The sequence below is a fragment of the Odocoileus virginianus genome, chromosome 20, assembly GCF_023699985.2.
Source record: "Odocoileus virginianus isolate 20LAN1187 ecotype Illinois chromosome 20, Ovbor_1.2, whole genome shotgun sequence".
NCBI lineage: Eukaryota > Metazoa > Chordata > Mammalia > Artiodactyla > Cervidae > Odocoileus > Odocoileus virginianus.
In genome coordinates, this window is record NC_069693.1 from 14,427,589 (window position 1) to 14,450,975 (window position 23,387).

The 23,387-nt window shown below is 39.5% G+C and overlaps 1 protein-coding gene across 7 annotated transcripts in view; it reads right to left on the minus strand.

Annotated features, from left to right (window-relative positions):
• The window catches only part of ZFP82 (ZFP82 zinc finger protein), a 57,977-nt gene extending 39,293 nt beyond the window's left edge, over positions 1-18,684 (minus strand). The window contains exons 1-4 of one of the 7 annotated variants that reach the window (XM_070451782.1): positions 17,825-18,684; positions 8,114-8,186; positions 5,310-5,436; positions 4,910-5,008 (exon numbers count right to left, since the gene is read on the minus strand). In XM_070451782.1, coding sequence (XP_070307883.1) covers positions 4,910-5,008; positions 5,310-5,436; positions 8,114-8,122 — 235 coding nt within the window. In that variant the 5' untranslated portion in view covers positions 8,123-8,186; positions 17,825-18,684. Of the gene's footprint in view, positions 1-4,909; positions 5,009-5,309; positions 5,437-8,113; positions 8,187-9,965; positions 10,287-17,627; positions 17,765-17,824 lie in introns of those variants that run through there. The other 6 variants (XM_070451776.1, XM_070451777.1, XM_070451778.1 and 3 more) reach the window with 6 other exon arrangements.
• Positions 18,685-23,387: the final 4,703 nt, after the last annotated feature.

The following is a 23,387-nucleotide window of genomic DNA, read 5'->3' on the forward strand; positions in this document are numbered from 1 at the left end:
AGAATTTAAAACATCAGAGGTTAAAAAAAAAAAAATCAGAGGTGATCCAGATGTTTTATTTCGTTAAGTAGGAGCTCAAGAGAGAAAAGAGGAAATGGTAGCAAGGTAATGTTTAAAGAGATGACTGCCAAGGATTTCCTCTCATCAGAAAAAGATATACATTCTTGGATTTAAAAGTACAACCAGAAACAAAATATGGAGAAATAAAAGTAACCACACCTGAATGTATTACAGTAAAACTTTAGCCCCTTAGAGGAAAAGTTTATAAAGGAAAAACAATCAGACATCAAGAAGAAAACATAAAAAGAGTATCTTCACAGTAATCAAAATTTTCTTAAACAGGACAAAACGTTCAGATAGTGTGATTCTGTTTATGTATTATAAATCAGATTCAAAAATAGGCCAAGGAAGAATTTCCTACATAAGACCAAATAAGTGTGAAGCCCAAAACAGAAGACTGATAAATCTGATCAAAATTAAGAACCTCTGTTCACAAAAAGAAACCATAAAGAGCACTAAAAGATAACTTAAGAGTGGAAGAAGACACTAGCAATTTTTTGAACATGGAATATACTCAATAAGCAAAATATATAAAGAACTCTTACATATCATTAAAAACACAGGAAATCCAAAGAAAAACAGGTTAAGAAAGACTTGAACAGGCAATTAGCTAAAGAAGAATTTCAAAAAAAAAACAATAATGATATGAAAATGTCTTCAAACTCATCAGTAAAAAGGGAAATGCAAACTAAAACCACACTGAAGTATCACTATATATGCTCAGCAATTGATAAAAATATAAGTTTGACAATACATTAGGAAGCATGTGCAACAATGGGAGCTCCTATTTACTGCTGGTGGGATTGTAATCTAGTATAAGCATTAAAGAAAAGTGGAGAACTTCCCTGGTGGCACAGTGGATAGGAATCCACTTGCCAATGCAGGGGACATGGGTTTAATCCCTGGTCAGGGAAGATTCCACACGCTGTGGAAAAGCTAAGCCCATGCGTCACAACTACTGAGCCTGTGCTCGAAGGGCCCAGGAGCTGCAGCTACTTAAGCCCATGCTCTCTAGAAGCCACTGCAATGAGAAGCTCACATAACACAATGAAAAGTAGCCCCTGCTCACCACAACTGGAGAAAGCCTGCACAAAGCAATGAAGTAAATAAAATAAATTTTATTTATTTTAATAAATAAAAGTATTAAAACAAAACAAAACCTGAGAACTTAAAAAAAAGTTGAAAACTGGACAACTAAAGATATGATGCCATGTGATCCATTCATTTCTCTATTCATATCACACAGAAAATGTTCATAGTAGCAATTTTTAACTGTCAAAAAGTGGAAACAACCTAACTCCCTATGAAAAGCAGAACCGAAAAATAAACTGTAGTATATTGGTATAACTGAATAAATCAACTCTGACTATAAGAAATAATATGTATGAATCTTAAAAGCAAAATGATTCATAAAAAACAACATAAAAGTATATATAGTATGATTCTATGTATATAAATTTCAAACTCAAAACTGAACTATATTGTTGTGGTGGTTCTCTTAACTGGTAAAAGTATAAAGGGACACAAAGATACTATGGACGTAGAGAGATGTGCTGATAGTGTTGTAAGTTCTTAAGATCTGGGTGATGTTTCCATTGAGAGTTCGTTTTATAACTGTTTAAATGTCTACCTATAGTTTGTTACCTTTCTGTACTTGAGAAAATTTCCAATAAAAATAATTAAAATATATTAAACTGTCTGCTGGGCATATCTATCTCTGAAGGTAGAAGTGGATAAATGGAGCAAAGAAACAGAAAGAGGCCCTGAAATACAAAGTAACATAAACCAGAACTTCCAAGGAACAGGCAGAGGAAACAACCATGACATAAACAGCTGCTGAATAAATGGTGCTAAAATAAGCCATTGGGGCAGGGGAGAGGTGATTGAGTTGGACTCTCAATTTATAGTTTATTGTAAAAGAACTTTAAAATGGATTTAGATGCTATTAAAAACAGCAGAGAGGCTTCCCTGGTGGCTTAGTGCTCAAGACTCTGTCTGCCAAAGCCGGAGACACAGGTCTGATCCCTGATCCGGGAAGATCCCACAATGCTGCAAGGCAACGAAGCCTGTGTGCGACCACCACTGAGACCTGCAAGCCCTGGAGCCTGTGCTCTGCAACAAGAAAAGCCACTGCAATGAGAAGCCTAAGCACCGCAACCAGTGGGTACCCCCGCTAGCCACAACTAGAGAAAGGCCCGAGCAGCAATGAAGACCCAGCATAGCCAAAAATAAATAAATAAATAAAATTATTTTAAAATATAGCAAAAAAAAATTTTTTTTTAAAGAACAAGATATCTATGAAATCTGTAGAGGTCAGCTAATTTTCTAAAATCAGACATTGTAATAACCACAAAAGAGATGACTGCAAACACATTAGAGCATACACTTAAGGATGCCAATCCAGGGATTTCCCTGACGATCCAGTGGTTAAACATCCGCCTTGCAGTACAGGGGAAGCCAGGTTTGACCCCTGGTTGGGGAGCCAAGACCCCACATGCCACAGAGCAACTAAGCCCACGGGCCACAACTACTGAGCTGCTGTGCCGCAAGGGAAGAGTCCACAGGATGCAACGAAGATTCTGAGTGCAGCAATTAAGACTGGACGCAGCCAAATAAATAAATAAATATATTTTTAAAAGATGCCAATCCAAATTAAAATTTATGAAGTACAAAACACCCCACGGAAATGGGTATGTAATGTTTTTGTTTTATAAAATCCATAAAAATTGACTGAGGAGAATTAGAGCAGTAATAGATAAAAAGTGTAAAATACAGTAGTGAACATGTTAAAGATAGTAGCACCATGAAGGTGAAAATGTCCCCTCTCATTAGTACTCAGTAAAATGACACTAAAACAATTCGATGTACCGAGAAATCAGTGTAAAAGTTATTGGGGATGACAAAGCAATCAAGTTATGTAAGGGAGACAATGTCTGCTTTTTAGAATTACATACTGAGGTTATGCAAGGGTGAAGTGACAAGAGGTCTTGCATTTGAAAAATACATGAATAACAACCGGGGTAGAAGAGGCACCAGCCTCCTGGCTGCTCTCCACACACAGCCAATGCATACCTGCCTGAGGCCCTTCAATGTCTGGGTTCCTCTGGAATGTTCTTCCTAGTAATCACATGATTACTAGTAATGATTTATAACTATACTTCTTCATGTCTCTGTCCCAATGTCACCTTATTGGAAAGTTTCTTGTACCCTGTCACATAAAATAGCATCTCCACTTCTCCACATATTCTTTTCAGCACTTACCATTATATATTCTTATTTCTGTATCTCTCCCTGCAGCTGAGAGTAAACTCTGGGAAAAGACATTCTGCATATTCTACTCACTGCTCTAATTTCAAGTGTTGAGAGTAGCTCTGGGCATGCAATAGGTATTCAATATACATATACTGATCTATCGACAGATAAATGGACAAAGAAGATATGATACATACATACAATGGAATATTAATCAGCTATTAAAGAGAACAAAATAATGCTATTTGTAGTATCATGGATGGACCTGAGGATTATCATACCAGAGAAAGACAAAATTTCCTATGATATTGCTTATATGTGGAATCTAAAAAATAAATGACACAAATGAACTTATATACAAAACAGAAACAGACTCACAGGCTTAGAGAATGACTTATGATTACCTGGGGGGAAGGATAGGGAGGGGTGATGGACTGGGAATTTGGGATTGACTTGTACACACTGCTATATTTAACACAGATAACCAACAAAGACCTACTATACAGCACAGGGAACTCTGCTCAATATTCTGTAATAACCTAAATGGGGAAAGAATTTGAAAAAGGATACATGTATATGTATAACAATCACTTTTCTGTACACCTGAAACTAACACAGCATTGTTAAATCAACTATGCTTAAATGTAAAATAAAAATTTTAAAAAAATCACACAAAACATATACTGAATGAAGGAATATGCTGTCTTGTTTTTTTTCTTTTTTTTCTTTATCTTTGTTAGCCCTAAGATCTCAATGGAGGCACAGATTATTTTTTCAAGCACTCTAAACTCAATGACATGTGTGCTCAAATGTCTCTTATGACAGCTATGTGGATCAACTCCTCTTCTATCTCTTTAGCGCCCCCTTTCTGCTGAGTTCTCTATTTTAACCTCTCTCGTGCTTCTACATTTTACAAGTTATAAACAGTACCCACATTAAGCTATAAACTCTGAAACTGCTTATTCTTTATTTTTTTCCTGGCTGCGCCAGTGGCTTGCGGGATCTTAGTTCCCTGACTAAGGATTGCACCTGTACTCCCTACAGTGGAAGTGCAGAGTCCTAACCACTGGATTGCCAGGGAATTCCCACTTAGCATTTTTTAATCTTTCCGTACCTAGCAGAGTACTTCACACACATTAGAAAATTAGCAAATGTTCATTAAAAGTATGAATGAACCAATGAGTGTATCTACTATATCTTATAAGCTCTAGAGAAGTGAGTCTTTGGTAACTTTGGTAGAAAAAAACAGTATTTCAGGAGACAGTGATGCTCTTTGAAGACTAAGTACAAAAGAGGATGAGAAGCAGATAAGGAAGTAGATTCAAATTATACATAGAAGGGAGGATTATTAGAGAAGGTGGAGGAGGGCACCGGCTCGTTAGAATTGGGACAGAAGCATAAGAGGAGAAGCATAAGAGGAGCAGGCGGAGTGTGTTAAGTAAGGGGGAAAGGTAAGGTCATTTGAAAGGTCATGCTGAAAAGGCTTACTTTTTGCACAACAGGCCTAAAGACTTTAAGGGAAGCTTCCCAGACTGCATTTCAAAGGTGCAATCTCTGCATTGACTGATTGGGTCATCACCTGCCATGCCTCACTTACCTGGCCACTGGTCTCTTGTTAGTTCTCTGTCAACCAACCAGGGCTCCTTCCCTTGCTCCAAGAAGGAGATCACATCTGGTTTAGAAATAGAATGTCCTGCTTACAAAAGAAGTAAGGAGAGGTTTATGTTGAGAATGTCCAGAATTCAAATCCAGTCCTTTCATTATTAAGAAAGAGTCAAAGGAAGATACAGCAGATTTATGAAACATAATAGAGCACTTGAAACTTTCCTCACAACTCAATGCAGCTTCCTCTTTCTAGCTCTACAAGATTAAAGACATTCCTCTGGGAACAGGGTGTAGATAGAAACACAAACGGTTACTTGAGAAGTAGGCGAGTATAACACCAGAGGAAGTAGACTTTCTCAGGGCAGAATCTAAATTATTATGGATGTCCTTACCCATTGAAACCAGGTTGCTGTAATTCTCCAACATCACATCTCTGTATAAATCTCTCTGATCATCATTCAGGAATTCCCACTCCTCCTGAGAGAAGTCTATGGACACATCACTGAACATCACTGACTCCTGGAACAACAACCATGTTAAATTTTTAAAAATTAGGTTTGATCAATAAAAACATTTGTTTTTGTGAAGGAAAGAGAGAAGGAAAAAAAGAAAAGAAGAATAGAAAACAGCAAGCACACAGAGTGGAACTGAATGGGATGCCTCTGGAGGACTGTAAACAAATAAACAGGAATGAATCACTATGCTTCCAAGTCATTCTGTTTCCTCCAGGCAAAACTACCTGTGGATAGTTGGGCACTTCTGTTATCCAAATAAGTCTGGAGAGGTATAAAATCCAGCCAAGATGAGTTTCCCAATTCAATGAAGTAGTATATACAAACACTTTGCAAATGCTATGTTATGAAGAATACCTGTGAGTTTCTTTTCCAAAACAGCTAAGAGTATAATTTCAGAATAAGGGAAAAGAGAAGACATTAAAAGCATCCACAGAAGAGCAGGTTGGATAAAAGCCATCAAGAATCACAGAGGCAATGGGGTTCTTAAGAAAACCACTAAAAATAAGAAATGGTAAGAACAATTCTTCAACATGCTAAGGAAGAAATTCTGGGGACTTCCCTGGCAGTCCAATGGTTAAGACTCCATGCTCCCAAAGCCCCCTGGAACCAGGGAGCACAGGGTCAATCCTTGGTCAGGGCACTAAATCTCCCAGGCTGCCATGGCACGCCCCTCCGCCCAAAAGAAAAGAAATTCTGACCTAGAATTCTATAATCAAATTGTCATTCTGTTGTGACAACTGAAAAAAGAAACCCCCAGACATGAAAAGACTCAAGCACAATTTCTCAGGAAACTATCAGAGGTTGTGCTCCACCAGAATCAGAGAGTAAACCAGAGAAGAGGAAGACATGAGAGTCAATAAATATGTGAATTAACACAGAAAAACAGAGAAGGAAAATCCCAGGGAAAAAAGGGGAAGTCTTTTGAGAAACAGGCCTAGAGAGCAACTAGACAAAATGGAAGCAGGGTGAAAAAGGGAACAGGGATGGAAGTTTCCATGTTCAAAAGGAACTGATGTGTTTGATCAGATGGAAAACAAACTGACTTGCACGTGGCAGTGATCCTGATGATTTTGGATATAAATACATGGAAAACTAAGCAAATGATGGGAAAAAGCAATTAACCCCAGGAAAAATGAAAGGCTGTAACAGAATAAAGCCATGATCTGGCTCAGCAGTTAGGGATATTTGCAGTTGTGATAATGTGTACACTATTGATTTAACCAAAAATGGTGATATAATAACAGGATTAGAGGAAATGAAGGGTGCAATATATGAGTATAATGTCCTTTCCACTCTGCAGTAAGTCAAAAGATAATGAGTAAAACTGATAATCAATAGTCAAGAGTTGAAGGCAGCTACCTTTTGGGAGTGAAACTAGTAGTGAGGCCAGAATGAAATAGCCCTACTTTACTCGTGAACATGTACAAATAACTTTAAAAAATATTTTATCTTAGAAAATTATATTTGCATATAATTCAAGACTGATCCATTCTAAGGTCACACTATTATAAACTATTTATAATAAGAGTTATTTCTTGTTAAACAAATTCTTATAAGCATTTTTTTTCACTGAATGTTTTGTAATATGGAAATAAATGACTTCTCCTTTGCTCTTGGACATTGAGGCTGAAGGTGATCTTTAAAGACGTTCCCAACGTTGGTCCAGTTTTATCTAAAACCGCCCATTGCTCGATGTAAATACCCTTTGTTCCTAAGCTATAGGAAATTGACAGAGCATGATCCAGCTTCACACAATGGCATTATTGAAGTCTATTTATCATGGGTGGTCTCTCGGGGTGTCAGAGCTTTGTACCAACCACCAGTCATACCCCCAAACCTGAAGGACTCACACATTAAGAGACCTTTCTGTGTATTAAGAATGACATCAAACAAAACCATCTCACAAATTTTCTTCCTGGAAAATCTAAGTCTATGGAGATGATCAGGGCTTTTCCCTATGAGGTACCCTAATTACCCTGCCCATCTCTATCCCATCAATCACTGTTGAAGCAAATTAGATTCATTAACTAATAGAAAACACATTTCTGTTCTGCCAAGATTTCTGACACAAATCTGACAGAAGATGGTGAAAGACTTATTAAATGAGTAAAAGTTATTTAAAAGAAGGAACTGTGAAGGGCACTGGGTTGTTTTAGGAGGAAATAGGGGTCAGGTTGCTGAAGGGGGACCATGTTAACCAGTGTAAAAAATTTTTTTCAAACCTGGTCTCAGTCAGACTGTTTTTATATTATGTAATTCACAGTATGTGGGAAAAAAATCAGGATTTATGATGAAATCCATAAGCAATTTTCTAATGGATTTTAATTTGATTAAGACTTCTTCAGAGAAACTTGGTATCTAACCCCTTAGCCCTCAAACAGTTACCTGTAACTAAGAGTATAAAGATCTTTAATCAGATATTCTTTCCTTTTTTTAATGATTATCTAACCACTTATATTTTCTATAAATACCTCCACCAACAGAGCAATTTTTGAATTGGCTTATTAGAGACCTTTTCTTTAGAGCAAGAGTAAGAGAACTTTGGCACTGTGTATAACGGAACTGTCTGAAGGCTGCTATTGTTTTTAAACACCGAAAAGCATCGTGATAAGGAAAGCAAATATTTACATGTACTAGGGGTAAAAATGACTCTATCTGAGCAAAAAGAAACAGCATCTCACCTGAGCCATGGCTTTGATATTTGCAGAAAAGGACCAGTTCTTCTCTGGGCTCCTTTTTTGGAAAAAGGCAGAGCTGGAGAAGACAGAAAGAAGTTACACAAGATGCCACTTGCCTCACAGCTCCCAGTATGATCATTTCCCCTCTGCTAACTACACACAAACACTGGAGGGATTAGTGAAAAGAATGGGCAAATCTCTAATTACGCCTACTCCAGAAACCTCAGGCCTTGACTACAACAGGACAGATTTGGATCACTTGATATGGCTTAGAGAATCTAGCTTGTATATATACTCAAGCAGATTCTTTACCAGGTGAGCCACCAGGGAAGCCCCGTATGTATACTCATATACACACAAAGATATACTTTTTAAAAATTACAAATTGCAGCATATTATATACACTGTTATGTTGTTGTTGTTTAGTCACTAAGTCAAGACTGATTCGTGTCCATGGACTGTACCCCTCCAGCCTCCTCTGCCAACAGGATTTCCCAGGGAAGAATATTAGAGTGGGCTGCCATTTCCTTCTCTAGGGGAACTTCTTGGCCCAGGGATTGAATCTGCGTCTCTTGCATTGGCAGGAGGACTCTTTACCATTGAGCCAGCAGGGAAGCCCATACATTGTTAAACACATTGCTATTTTTACTTAAAAGTATCTTGGACCAGATCCCAACTAGTACATTCAAAAATACATAATTAATTCTCTTAGCCTACATTGGATTCTATTAAATGGATACACTTTAATTTATTCAACCAATATGCTGCCAATTATCATTTGGGTTGTTTCCTGTCTTTCACTGTAACAAACAATGCTACAGTAAATATCCTTGTACATATTAATATATCATGTTACCTGTATATGAATTCTGAATAATTCCTAAAAGCTGGTCATATGCATTTTAATTTGGATATACATTGGTCAAATCAATTTTCAGTGATCTTCGATTGTACAATTAGGTCCCAAGTCCTGACCAAGAAACATTTGATTGATAAACCAGATCCTCTAATCTTGTCTAGTTTGAGAAAACTTTTGGGATTAATGAATCTTGACTTAAGAAAACTTAATCCAAAAAAAGCAAATGAAGTAATTTTACAGAATTTACAGTAATTAGGGGACAATATTAAAATCAGCATAACAACAGAAAGGAAGTAAAATCAAAGAAATAACATAGAAATGGATCAAATCCATATCATTGTTGCTTTAGAATAGCTTTTGACTATAAGTGTAGTAAAAAAAATTTGTGAAAACTGTATATTCTATTTCCTTTATTAATAGAAGCCTAAAACGTTTTAGGGGGATAACTGAATTTGTGATCGATGTCTAAATGTTTAAGAAAATTTGTGTCTGTCTATAGGCTATAAGAATGTAATAAACTGAACATTATAAAAGTATAAGGGGAAAAAAAAAGTATAAGGGGCAGTGAGCATTCCACTATGCATCAAGCTCCTTGATCATCAATTGTCAATAATTGCATGTAAAACTGACCACTCAGGAAATAATTTCATGGTATCACTGTATCAATTATTCAATAGCTACTTTTACCCCTACCCCTAGTTACTCACTGCAATCCCCCATGGGTAAACAGATTCCAGACATGAAAACCAAAGTAATCCATAAATGCCTCTTTCTTAAAACCTGAAAACATTCCTTTAACCTAGTATTCTTAGTATTTTTCTCAACTGCAGTGCCTATCATGTACCAGGCACTGTGCTAGACACTAAAGAATCAACAGTTATCCAGAAAGATTTGAGAAGACTTCCTTCTCCTCTACTCCTCACTTTGAAGTCCCCTTTTCTAGTCAGTCTTCCCGGCCTTTCCCGGATTATAAGGGGACCTCCTCAGGCGTTGTACCTGTCAAGCAGAATGGGCAGGAAACATCTCATCTCAATAGCTTCAGACAATGCTTCTCACATTTCCAACGTGCTTCATCTTTTCCCCTAGATGGTACCCTCCCCCAGGCTTTATTCTTCCTTCTGGAAGATCTGCGCCTCTCTTTTAAAGCCAACGATCTCTGTAGCCAAGATCACAGTATGCTTGCAACACAATCACACCTAGGTAAAGAGCACTGTCAAAAGATAACACTATAGAGAAGTCTTGCACTCTAATAAGTAGCTTAAAATTTTTGAGAATTTTGCACTCATCTAAATAGTAAACCTATCTTTTAATCAAAAAATGTAATGTTTTAAATTATTTCCAGCATTATCCTGAAAATTTCCTGTATGCTAGGAATTGTACTTGTCTGTTAGTAATAGGGACCTGAAAAGCAGTTTAATTCTTCTTATATAATAAGAAAGCAGAAGTAGTTAGTGACTGGCTTTGGCCCCTATGATTGTTTTAGACACAATATCTCTCAACCAATTAAAGATCACCAGAAATGCAAAGAGATAAAAACAGAAAACAAGCAGAACCAAAGACAATTTAGATACTGGAGTAGGCAAACCATTTAAAATATTGTTGAAGACAAATGGCAGGCAAATGGATGGATGATAAGATGAAGAAACTAAACACAACTGAAATCCATAAAAAAGAAACAGACTATCTATTTCATCCAATTAGGAAATAAATAAGTTACTGCATTGTTTTGAGAAACCAGGATTACTGAACTCAGACAAGCCAACAAAAAATATCCACATGAAGTACAAGAGGAAAAAAAAAACAGAAATGAGTGTAAAAGATATATGGGACAGTTAAAAAGATCACCAACACACATAAGTGGAGTCTCAGAGAAGAAAAGAGACTGGACAGGAATTAATATTTGAATAAATTGATTAAAAATCCTAACAAGAGTTTCAAGAAGCTCAGAAAACAGAAGAATAATATACAAGAAGATAAACAAAACAAACACACAAAAGCAAAACCACAACCAAGCAAATTGTTACAGTCAAACTGTTGAAAACCAAAGAGAAAGGAAAATAATTCTTGACAGTACTCAGAGGAATAAAAGACCTATTACCAACAGCGATGAAAAAGAGAGGGATAATACAAATGAACAAAATCAGTAATGAAAAGGGAATATCTTTACAGATGCCACTGACATTAAAAAGATAATCTGTTATTTGTGTTTAGTCCTAAATCGCATCTGTCTCTCTGTGATCTCATGGACTGTAACACGCCAGGCTCTTCTGTCCATGGAATTCTCCAGGCAAGAATACTGGAGTGAGTTGCTATTCCCTTTTCCAGGGGATCTTCCTGACCCAGGGATCAAAAAAAAAGCCATCTGAGGGACTTCTCTGATGGTCTAGTGGCTAAGACTATCTGCCCAATGCAGGGGCCCAGGTTCGATCCCTGGTCAGAGAACTAGATCCCACATGCCACAGCTAAGACCTGGCACAATCAAACAAATATTTTTTTAAAAAAACCATCTGATACTTACTAATTAAAAGGGGGAAAACAGTAATTTTACAGAGAACAAACCAGGGAGAAATCACTCTAACCAAGTAACCTAAGTTAACACTACTAGTAATGAGATATCATATAGCTTCTGATATGACACATTGAGAGGAAGAAATTATTTCTGTGATCTTTTTGCCAAAAAGGCAAAGCCTAAATTTAGCCAAGAGGAAACAGCAGACAAATTCAAATTTAAAGACATTCAAAAAATAGGCCAAAGAACTAAACAGAAATTTCTCCAAAGAAGACATACAGATGGCTAACAAAACATGAAAAGATGCTCAACATCACTCATTATCAGAGAAATGCAAATCAAAACCACAATGAGGTACCATCTCACACCAGTCAGAATGGCTGCTATCAAAAAGTCTACAAACAATAAATGCTGGAGAGGGTGCAGAGAAAAAGGAACCCTCTTACATTGTTGGTAGGAATGCAAACTAGTACAGCCACTATGGAGAACAGTGTGGAGATTCCTTAAAAACCTGGAAGGAGAACTGCCATACGACCCAGCAATCCCACTGCTGGGCATACACACTGAGGAAACCAGAATTGAAAGAGACACGTGTACCCCAATGCTCATCGTGGCACTGTTTACAATAGTTAGGACACGGAAGCAACCTAGGTATCCATCGGCAGACAAATGGATAAGAAAGTTGTGGTACGTATCACAATGGACTATTACTCAGCTATTAAAAAGAATGCATTTGAATCAGTTCTAATGAGGTGGGTGAAACTGGAGCCTATTATACAGAGTGAAGTAATTCAGAAAGAAAAATACCAATACAGTATACTAATGCATATATATGGAATTTAGAAAGATGGTAATGATGACCCTATATGCAGGACAGCAAAAGAGACACAGATGTAAAGAACAGTCTTTTGGACTCTGTGGGAGTCCACAGAGGTGAGGGTGGGATGATTTGAGGGGGTAGTGTTGAAACGTGTATATTATCATATGTGAAGCAGATCGCTGGTTCAGGTTGAATACATGAGACAGGGTGCTCAGGGCTGCTGCACCGGGATGACCCAGAGGGATGGGATGGGGAGGGAGGTGGGAGGGGGGTTCTGGATGGGGAACACATGTACACCCATGGCTGATTCATGCTGATGTTTGGCAAAAACCAATGCAATATTGTAAAGTAATTAGCCTTCAATTAAAATAAACAAACAAACAAAAAAGACATTCAACAAAATAACTGGCCAGTGCTCTTCAAGAGTGTCACGGTCATAAAAGATAAAAAGGACTAAAGAACTATGTCAGATGGGAGGAATACTAATAAAATGAGACAACTAAATCAATCTGGGCATTTAGATAGGATTCTTTAACAGAGCAGGGGACTGATAAGACAATTAGAAAAATTTAAATAAAGTCTGTAAATTAGCAAAAGTCATGTATCACGGTAAACTCCCTGGTTCTCCTAATTGTACTGTGGACACTTGAGTGAACAGTGTATTGGAATCCTTTGCCTTATGCTTACAATATAAAAGTAAAAAGTTTCTTAAAAGTGAAAAAAATAATTAAAAGGACAAGAGGACGCTTTTAAAAACTGGATATCTGAATGGCTAATAAAAATAGGAAAAGGTGCTGAACATTGTTAACACATCAGGGAAATGCAAATTAAAAACTGATGAAACTCTGTTATATATCCACCAGAATAGTTAAAACAAAAGATTGACAATTTCAAATAACAGACATGATGTAGAGCAACTGAAACTCTCATACATTACTGGATGGAGTGTAAATTGGTACAACATAAGATACTGGTAGTATCAATTAAACATATGCCTGCCCAATGATCTATGGTTTCCCTGATGGCTCAGAGGGTAAGGAATCTGCCTGCAATGTGGGAGACTTGGGTCAGGAAGATTCCCCTGGAGAAGGAAATGGCTACCCACACCATTTTTCTTGCCTGAAGAATTCCATGAACAGAGGAGGCTGGAGGGCTACAGTCCAAGGGGGTCGCCCAGTGATCTAGCATTTCCACTCCTAAATATTTACTCAAGAGAAGAGCATTTATTTATTTTAATGATTATTTAGTTAGCTTAGTTTGTGCTGGATCTTTGCTTCTACACAGGCTTTTCTCTAGTTGCAGCAAGGGGGAGCTACAGTCTAGTTGCGATGCAGTCTTACTGCAGTGGCTTTCCTTACTGCTGAGCACGGCTCTAGGCTGTTGGGCTTCAGAAGTTGCAGTACTTGGGCTCTGTGGTTGTGGCTGCCGGGGTCGAGAGCACAAGCTCTATAGCTGTGGCTTCGTTGCTCTCTGGCATGTGGGATCCTCCTGGTTGGTCTTTAGTTATTCAGTCATGTCTGACTCTTTGCGACTCCATGGACTACAGCCCTCTATGTTCCTCTGTCCATGGGATTTCCCAAGGCAAGAATATTGGCGTAGATTGCCATTTCCTTCTCCAGGGGATCTTTCCACCCAGGGATTGAACCTGCATTTCCTGCATTGCAGGCAAATTCTTTACCACTGGGCCAACAGGGAAACCCCAAGAAGAGCATTTATGTGTTCATCAAAACCACAGTAGAATGTTCAGAGCAGCAACACAATTTGTAATAGCCACAAATTGGAAACTATTAAATGTCTCTGAACAGTGTCATCAGGTACAAAAATAGGAAGTCAAGGAATACAGGGAGTACAGGCAAGTTTGGCCTTGAAGTAAAAAATGAAGCAGGGCAAAGGCTAAGAGCTTTGCCAAGAGAATCCACTGGTCATAGGAAACACCCTCTTCCAACAACACGAGACGACTCTACACATGGATATCACCAGATGATCAATACCGAAATCAGACTGATTATATTCTTTGCAGCCAAAGATGGAGAAGTTCTATACAGTAAGCAAAAACAAGACCAGGAGCTGACTGTGGCTCAGGTCATGAACTCCTTATTGCAAAATTCAGACTTAAATTGAAGAAATTAGGGAAAACCACTAGACCATTCAGGTATGACCTAAATCAAATCCCTTACAATTATACAGTGGAAGTGACAAATAAATTCAAAGGATTAGATGATAGAGTGCTTGAAGAACTATGGACAGAGGTTCATGACATCATACAGGAGGCAGTGATCAACCATCCCCCAAAAAAAGAAATGCAAAAAGGCAAAATGGCTGTTTGAGGAGGCCTTACAAATAGATGAGAAAAGAAGACAAGCTAAGGGCAAAGGAGAAAAGAAAAAATACACCCATCTGAATGCAGAGTTCCAAAGAACAGCAGGAACTTATCTGCTTCCTCAGTGATCAATGCAAAGAAAGAGAAAAACAATAGAATGGGAAAGATTAGAGATCTCTTCAAGAAAATTAGAGATACCAAGGGGACATTTCATGCAAAGATGGTACAATAAAGGATAGGAAATGTATGGACCTAACAGAAGTAGAAGATACTTAGAGGTGGCAAGAATACACAGAAGAACCATACAAAAAAGATCTTAACGACCCAGATAACCACGATGGTATGTTCACTCCCCTAGAGCCAGACATCCTGGAGTGCGAAGTCAAATGGGCCTTAGGAAGCATCCCTACAAACAAAGCTAGTGGAGGTGCACAAATTCCAGCTAAGCTATTTCAAATCCTAAAAGATGACACTGTGAACTCAATATGCCAGCAAATTGGGAAAACTCAGCAGTGGTCCCAGGACTGGAAAAGGTCAGTTTTCATTCCAATGCCAAAGAATGTTCAAACTACCGCACAATTGCACTCATCTCACACGCTAGCATATTAATGCCCAAAATTCTCCAAGTAAGGTTTCAACAGTACGTAAATTGAAAACTTCCAGATGCTCAAGCTGGATTTAGAAAAGGCAGAGGAACCAGAGATCAAATTACCAACATCCACTGGAACACCAAATAAAGCAAGAGAGTTCCAGAAAAACATCTACCTCTGCTTTACTGACTATACCAAAATCATTGTATGGATCACAACAAACTGGAAAATTCTTCAAGAGATGGGAATACCAGACCACCTTACCTGCCTCCTGAGAAATCTACATGCAGGTCAAGAAGGAACAGTTAGAACCAGACATGGAACAACAGACTGGTTCCAAATTGGGAAAGGGGTTCATCAAGGCTGTATATTGTCACCCTGCTTATTTAACTTATATATGCAGAGTACATCATGCAAAATGCCAGGCTGCATGAAGCACAAGCTAGAATCAAGACTGCCGGGAGAAATATCTATAACCTCATATGTGCAGATGACATCACCCTTATGGCAGAAAAGCAAAGAGGAACTAAAGAGCCTCTTGATGAAAGTGAAAGAGAAGAATGAAAAAGCTGGCTTAAAACTCAACATTCATAATACTAAGATCCCATCACTTCATGGCAAATAGACAGGGAAACAACAGAAACAGTGACAGACTTTCTTTTCTTCAGCTCCAAATCACTGCAGATGGTGACTGCAGCCATGAAATTAAGACTTTTGCTTCTTGGAAGAAAAGCTATGACAAACCTAGACAGCATTTTTAAAAGCAGATACATTACTTTGCTGACAAAGGTCCGTCTAATCAAAGCTATAATGTTTCCAGTAGTCATGTATGACTATAAGAGTTGGACCATAAAGAAAGCTGAGTGCCAAAGAATTGATGCTTTTGAACTGTGGTGCTGAAGAAGACTCTTGAGAGTCCCTTGGACTGCAAGGAGATCAAACCAGTCAACACTAAAGGAAATCAATCCTGAATATTTTTGGAAGGACTGATGCTGAAGCTCATCTGATATGAAGGTCATCTGATATGAAAAACTGACTCACTGGAAAACACCCTGATGCTAGGAAAGATTGAAGGCAGGAGGAAAAGGGGATGACAGTGGATGAGATGGTTGGATGGCATCACCAACTCGATGGACATGAGTTTGAGCAGGCTCTGGGAGTTGGTGATGGACAGGAAAGCCTGGCATCCTGCAGTCCATGGGGTTGCAAAGAGTCAAGACATGACTGAGTAACTGAACTGAACAGTGGATTCAATAAATTGCAGTATACACCCAAATGTAATGAGAACAAGTACAATTACACTCAACAACATAGATGAGCTTCATAGACATAATGTGGAACAAAAGAAACCAGACATAAAGGAATACATGGTATATAATTCCATTTATAAATGAAATTCATCAATGGATCAAATTAATTAATGGTTATAGAATTCTGAATATTGATGTTGGGAGAGGAATATCTGGGAAGGATATAAGGGAATCTTCTGGGGTGCTGGCAAAATTCTTTATGATGATCTAGGAAACTGTTTTATGGCCATATACTTAAGATTTGTGCACTTTACTGTATATATCATAAAAATGTTTTTAAAAAAAACTATCAAAACCATGTTTTGGTAGGGACATGAGCAATGAGGTGTCTGAAACACTGATGTAAAGTATAAACATGGCACCCACTTCAGTAAATATCTTGGCACTATTGGGAAAGTGGAAGATACATGACCTAAAACTCCTAGAACTACATTTGGTAGGTAAACTCATACATGGTAATCTATGTAAAACAATGTTCATGGCAGCATAGTCTATAAAGTAAAAAAACTAGAAATAACATACATGTCCATCATTACTAGAAGGGATGAATAACAGTAGTTTAATGATGGAATATAGCAAAGAAAACAAATGAACAACTATTAAAATCTAGTATGTATAATTCTCAAAAACACAGTTGTACAAATAAAGTAAGAGATAAACGACAGTATGGAGCATTCATATAAAGTTTAAAAATAGGGGAAAACTACTGTATAAAGCTTAAAGAGAGATATATATACATAAGTGAAAAAATTTCATACAATTTTCCAGTCAAACAAACATAATCACACAGATTTAAACCACCAGGGTGTCATACAGCTAGAAATAACCCACAACCCAAACAGAGGGCCGCATACCCAGTGTCACATAGCACGATCACACTTTTACCAAGAGGACAGTCACACTGGCACTGTCACGGGCACGGCACACCCGCATACGGCCGTACAATCACAATCACACTCACCACAGATAAAACCACACAGTATCCACAGGTACTCCCACGTGTACTCCGCAGCCCACAGTCGCACAATCACACCCCTCTACGGGGACAAACGCTATCACATTCACCGAGTCAAAAGATACTCATACCCCCACATACAATTACCACATACAATTTGCCGCAAGTGATTACACGCACATCACCAGGACGCATCCCGTCACATCGGCACAGTCACAGGTTCTCAGACAGTTAAGCAAAGGGTTATCACTGGAACCTCACACACGCTCACTACCGGAAGAGCCATACACAATCACGTGGTCATTCATCACATACACTAATGCAAACACAGTCACACAATTTCCAACTCACCTCTTCAGCGAGCGGTACAAGGCCTAAGCTCCGGCCTCGCCCTCTTCTCTGGTTCCCCACCTCAGGTCTCCCAAGCTTCCTAAAAAGCTGAACCTTCCACAACAAGGTAACACTAGCTGGTGCGGACCTGAGGGTCCCGCCAGCGCGTGACTTTGAGGCTGGAATCACGCGAGAATCACGTTCTTGCCGAGGAGTCCTCTGGGAAGTGTAGTCAGAGACATCCCTGTGGCTGAAAAGATGGCTACCGGTCAACTGGATTTCTATCAGAGATCAGCTGCGGCCCCACCTAAAGGGTTGCATCCCCCTCATCAAACCGCCCACCGGAGGCCTCACAGAGCCTAGCTCAGCCTCGGGCCGTGACTCCCAAGAAAGCCCACTGTGAAGCGTTTAAAAATGGACTTTCCTACTATCCCCGGGAGTTGAACAGGCTCTGGAAGAAAAGAACTAGACCGCAAGCGGGGAGAAATCGCAGCTGAGCCTTCTGGGAAATGTAGTTAGGAAGCAGGAAAAGCGAGCGGTGGATGGACCGTTTGAAAATGGTCTTAGCCTGCGCCTGGTCGCACCGCGGAGACTTCTGGGAGTGTCACTGCCCAAGGCGTGCGCAGACTTCCTGGGTCGCCGTTTTGGCCTTTGTTCGGCCGTGAGTTTGTTTGGTTTAGGGGTTCCTCAGTGTAGAGCAGTTGTGGGACCTGAACTTGTGAGACTCCAAACTAGTCTGGGAGGCCGAAGGGAAGGGGTACCGGGAATCTGCAACGCGATTGGGGAGGTTGAAGGCGGAGGAATCCTGAACATGAAACGGGGTGGAATTTCTGCTGCTGGGAAGGGGTTTCTGTTGCTGAGAAGGGGGCTGATGTTATTCTGTGCTACTTAACTGATTTCTTTGTGGTTCGGGGAGTGAGGAGAAGGGGAGGCGGTGAGGCCAGCTCTGCAGGAGGCAGTGAGGCCAGCTCTGCAGGAGGCAAGTAATGAAAACTCAGGGGTGTATGACTTAGTGTGTTGGTGATATTAGGAAGAGAGAGAAACTGGATTCAGGATTTTGTGTCTGTGTAACTGATAATTTCATTTGAGTATCACCGTATGTATGATTGTATCTTGGAAAATAATCTGAGCCTCGTTGTAAAACGGTAACAAGAATACTTCCTTGAAGTATTTTTGTTGTTATTGTTAAGGTTTGATGGAACAAAGGTTACATTACTGAGCTAATAAATGATTTAAAGCTTGACTTTCATGTAAAACCAGAAGTATCGATTATGGGTTAGAAATAAAAGCGCTTTTTTTAGAAAGTCGGTTTGAAAGGGCCTTTTTTCCTTTCTTCTTTTTTTTTTTTTAAAGTAGGGCGTTTGCTCTTGTACAGCCCAGACCCTGGGGTCATAGCCGTTCAATCTTGTGTTCTTTTAATGTCCTCTGGGAGAGATGCATTTCTTAAAGAACTGATTTGTGAATTGTTGGACCAAGAAATAACTTTAAAATTTGATGGGCAGTATCGGCCATTGAAAGCAGCAGAGAAGTGAATTGTTGTTCAGTGGCTAAGCCCTGTCCGATTCTTTGCGACCAAATGGACTGCAGCACACTAGCCTCCTCTTTCCTTCACTATCTCCTGGAATTTGCTCAAAGTATTTCTTCTCAATTTTTGGGAGGAGTTTGAGAAATATTGACATTATTTCTTTAAATGTTTGATAGAATTTGCCAGGAGTCTTTTCTCTATTTTTCTTTATCTAGCTTAAGTTTTATCAATTTTGCTTATTTTTTTGAAAAACCGGCTCTTGATTTTGTTGACCCCCCCCCTTTTTGGGGGGGCTCTTTATTTATTCTGTCTTTATTATAATTTCCTTCCTCCTGCGCTTAATTTGTTCTTCTAATTTCTGGAGTTGTGAAGTTGTTTATTTGAAGCTCCTGTCTTTCTATGAAAGACACCTGTTTGCTCATCTTAAAAGCTGTGGCCTGGGACTTACCTAGTGGTCCAGTCCTGGACTGGACTCTGCAGTCCCAATGCATGGGGTGCGGGTTTGCTCTCTGGTCAGGGAACTAAGATCCCACATGAAGGGAAAAAACAGTAAGAGAATATCATTGTAATATCCCTACCTTTTTCATCTTTTAAAATATAAAGATATAAAAAAAAATAAATATAAAGATATGTTAAAGTTATTTTAAGAAAAACAAAAAGATCCCACACGTTGCACAGTTCAGCCAAAGGAAAAAGAAAAGCTGTAGCCTCAGGGGCATGCTTCTCATTTAACACATATCCAGAGGGTAACTGCCACTGTCCCTAGAGACTAGGTCACCAGGTGGCCCCATCTTTATGCTGTCCCTCTGCCCCTGCACGGTTTGCTGGAGTCTTCATGAAAGGAGCTTGTGCAAAAGTCTGACAGCCCGGGATGGGGGCTGCTGACCAGAGGACACAGTCCGTATAGCCTGACTCTGGTGGCCAGTGGGGCTTGTGTTCATGGGTTCAGTGGCACGGTAGCAAAAACAAAAGTTCTTAACTGGCTGTTCCTTCAGGGGTTATTAGTATAGAGGGAGCAGACAGAAACACCCGTCTTTCCCAGTCTTCCCCCAAAAGAGGTGTATTTGCATCCTTTAAAAGTTGCTGTCTGACTGTAAGATGATAGAAAGGGTGCTAATTAGTAACAGGAAAACATATGAAAGTATAAATCTCACTGGTAAAGGTAAATATTTAGTTCAGTTCAGAATGGTGTTGTAATGGTGGTGGGTTCATCACTTATAAATCTAGCAAGAAGGTTAAAAGACAAAATTAGTCTGCTGCCAAGCCCTGGGAGAATAGCCACAGTGATTCTTCACGAGACAGTTAAGGACAGTTTCTTAGCTCACTATAACCTTGTGGGTCTTGTGGACATTGGCTTTCAGAGATAGATAATTTGGGGGCCTGTCTCCCAGGTGGGATTCTTAAAAGTCAGGGTGCCAAATACATGGTCCAAATCCTTTACTCCTCGGGGAAAAGCTGGGAGTTGGGTTCTCTCCTGATTGATGAGTCGCAGTGCCAAGGTTGGGGTTTATGGCAAGTTTGTGTCTCAGACTTGACTACCTGTTTCACTGCGGACGTTTTCTTTTTCCTGATATGTGGGAGTCACTCAGCTACTGTCTAGATTTCTTTCAGAAGTCTCTCAGCTGATTTCTGGATTTCCTTCAGAAGTATTTACTTCACAGGTAGCTGCAGATTTGGAGTGTCTGTGGGAGGTGGCATATTGAAGAACCTCTTGTATTAACTTCTTGAACCCAAACCTCCACTGGCTTCTTAATCTGTCTTAATCACTGAGTTATTAATCTCCAAGGGGGCTGAGTGAGTGAGTAAAATGTGGGTATGACCACTGGGATGGTGGCTGTAGTACAGCAGGAAGTGCTTACTAATCATCTGCAGTCCTCTCTCATGACACTTCCAATTCTGCCCATCTCATTACTGCCTAACAGAAACTTCTTCCAAGTTCCAGCTGTCTTGGGTCAAGGTATTAAGTCCCCTTAGTCTGGAGAGTGAGCATTGTTTTCTTATTTATTCTTATAGATCGTGTTGTGGCAAGTTTGGATTTTTCTCCTTCCAAAAGCTATTTATTTATGGAAATTACTATAAGACAAGATCATAAAAGCATAGGATAGTCTGAAATATTTATATATCAGTGTGTATGTGACACTCTGTGCTGGGGCTTCTGAAGAGGCCAAGTCTCTATCTGTTATTCAACTAAATTTAGGACAAGGAGTTTAGACACATGGAGGCTAAATATTACCTTTATTATAGATAAATGCAAACTGGAGGCTGGTTCTGTGTGGGAGTCCAATGGTATTTCTGACTGGATTCCAGAAATAAAGAGACTGACCTGGTGAACCTTGGCAGTGGCAAAAACAGACTCTTAGTCCCCACTCCCAAGGTATGGCCTAGGCAATGCATGCTGTACCCTCTATGCAGACAGGCAGAGTCCACAGCAGAAGAGGAAAGAAGCAGGGCCAGGGCAGTCTGTGTTTAACCAGAAGACAGGAAACTACACAGTAATTTAAACAGGGAAGCTTAATATAAAGAATTGTTAAGCAGTGATAGTAACTATATAGAACTATACTATTAAGATGAAAAGGGATTTTTAGGGGTCTCTAGCACTGAGGCAGTGTACCTAAGGAAGGACAAGCTTGAAAAGGGAGGGGTTCATACTTCATGAAAGACCACTGGATGGCAGAGAAGTTTGCTGGGTTGCCTACTCCCCAGATATGACCAGGCAGTTAGATGAGCAGAAGCTGACAGACATTTAAAGGGAGTCGGGGCACCACTGTGGACACTAGTGGAATGTGGAGCTATAGAGGCCCCCCTTTGCAGGAATCTAGCATATATCCATGAAGGGCTTGGGCCTAACAGCTGTTCCTAACAGCTCCTGGTAGTTGTGTGGGACAAAGGGCAGGGTACTGTCTTGCTAGATGACTGGCTGTATGAGGCCCCCAGTGTGCATGTGAAGGGCTTTAGAGAGGGTATAATTAAAAAAAATAGATGAGTGAACAGGAAGCATTACTCACTGCCATTCCCCAGGTCTTTGTTCTGTTAACTCAATGGATATGGGCAAAACCCTGTGGAGTCAATAATTTATTAACATCGCCTTGCTTGCATCTTCATGAGACCACTGCTCCACTACCAACCCTTGCTTCTTGGGGCATCCTTTTGGACTGCTAATAAAAATGTATAGTTTACATCCAGGAGTCTCTGAATTGGGTCGTCAATACCATATTAGTTTAATTAACCTCAAGGTCTTGCTTTGCCCCAGTGCCAACAGTTCTATGATAATTCTGTGAGTCTTTACTTGACCAAACTTTAATCAGATTTGAACCTTCTTCTAGATCTATCTTGTGCACTTATTATGAACTCTAGATTTAGTAGGAACTCTGCTAAAGTTAGTTGAACTAGCTGCTGCTGCCAAGTCACTTCAATCATGTCTGACTCTCTGTGACCCTATGGACTGTAGCCACCAGGCTCTTGTCCATGGAATTCTTCAGGTAAAAATATTGGAATGGGTTGCCATTTCCTCATTTGAACTAGAACTCTTGTAAATTAAAAAAAATATATAGAAAAAGTAGGTTAACGGTATATGAACAGAAAATCTACAGAAGAGGAAACCAGATGGACAACAAACATTTGGCATTTCCTTGGTTATTTGTGAGGATGAGCTTTTCAAATGTTTGTTTTCCATCTAATTTCCTCTTCTGTGGCTTTTTCTGTTTTTACAGTTCTAATGGAAGTGGCTTTCTCTTACTGCAATGCAGGAGACCCCAGTTTCATCCCTGGGTCGCAAAGGTCCCTTGGAGAAGGGATGGGCTACCCACTCCAGTATTGTTGGGCTTCCCCTGTGGCTCAGCTGGTAAAGAATCCGCCTGCAATGTGGGGGACCTGGGTTCAATCCATGGGTAGTGAAGATCCCCTGGAGAAGGGATAGGCTACCCACTCCAGCATTCTGACCTGGAGAATTCCTTGGACTGTATAGTCCATGGGGTCACAAAGAGTGGGACACAACTGAGCGACATTCACTTCCACTTGTCTTACTGTATCTGGGAGCTCACAGTTAAACATCTGACAAGG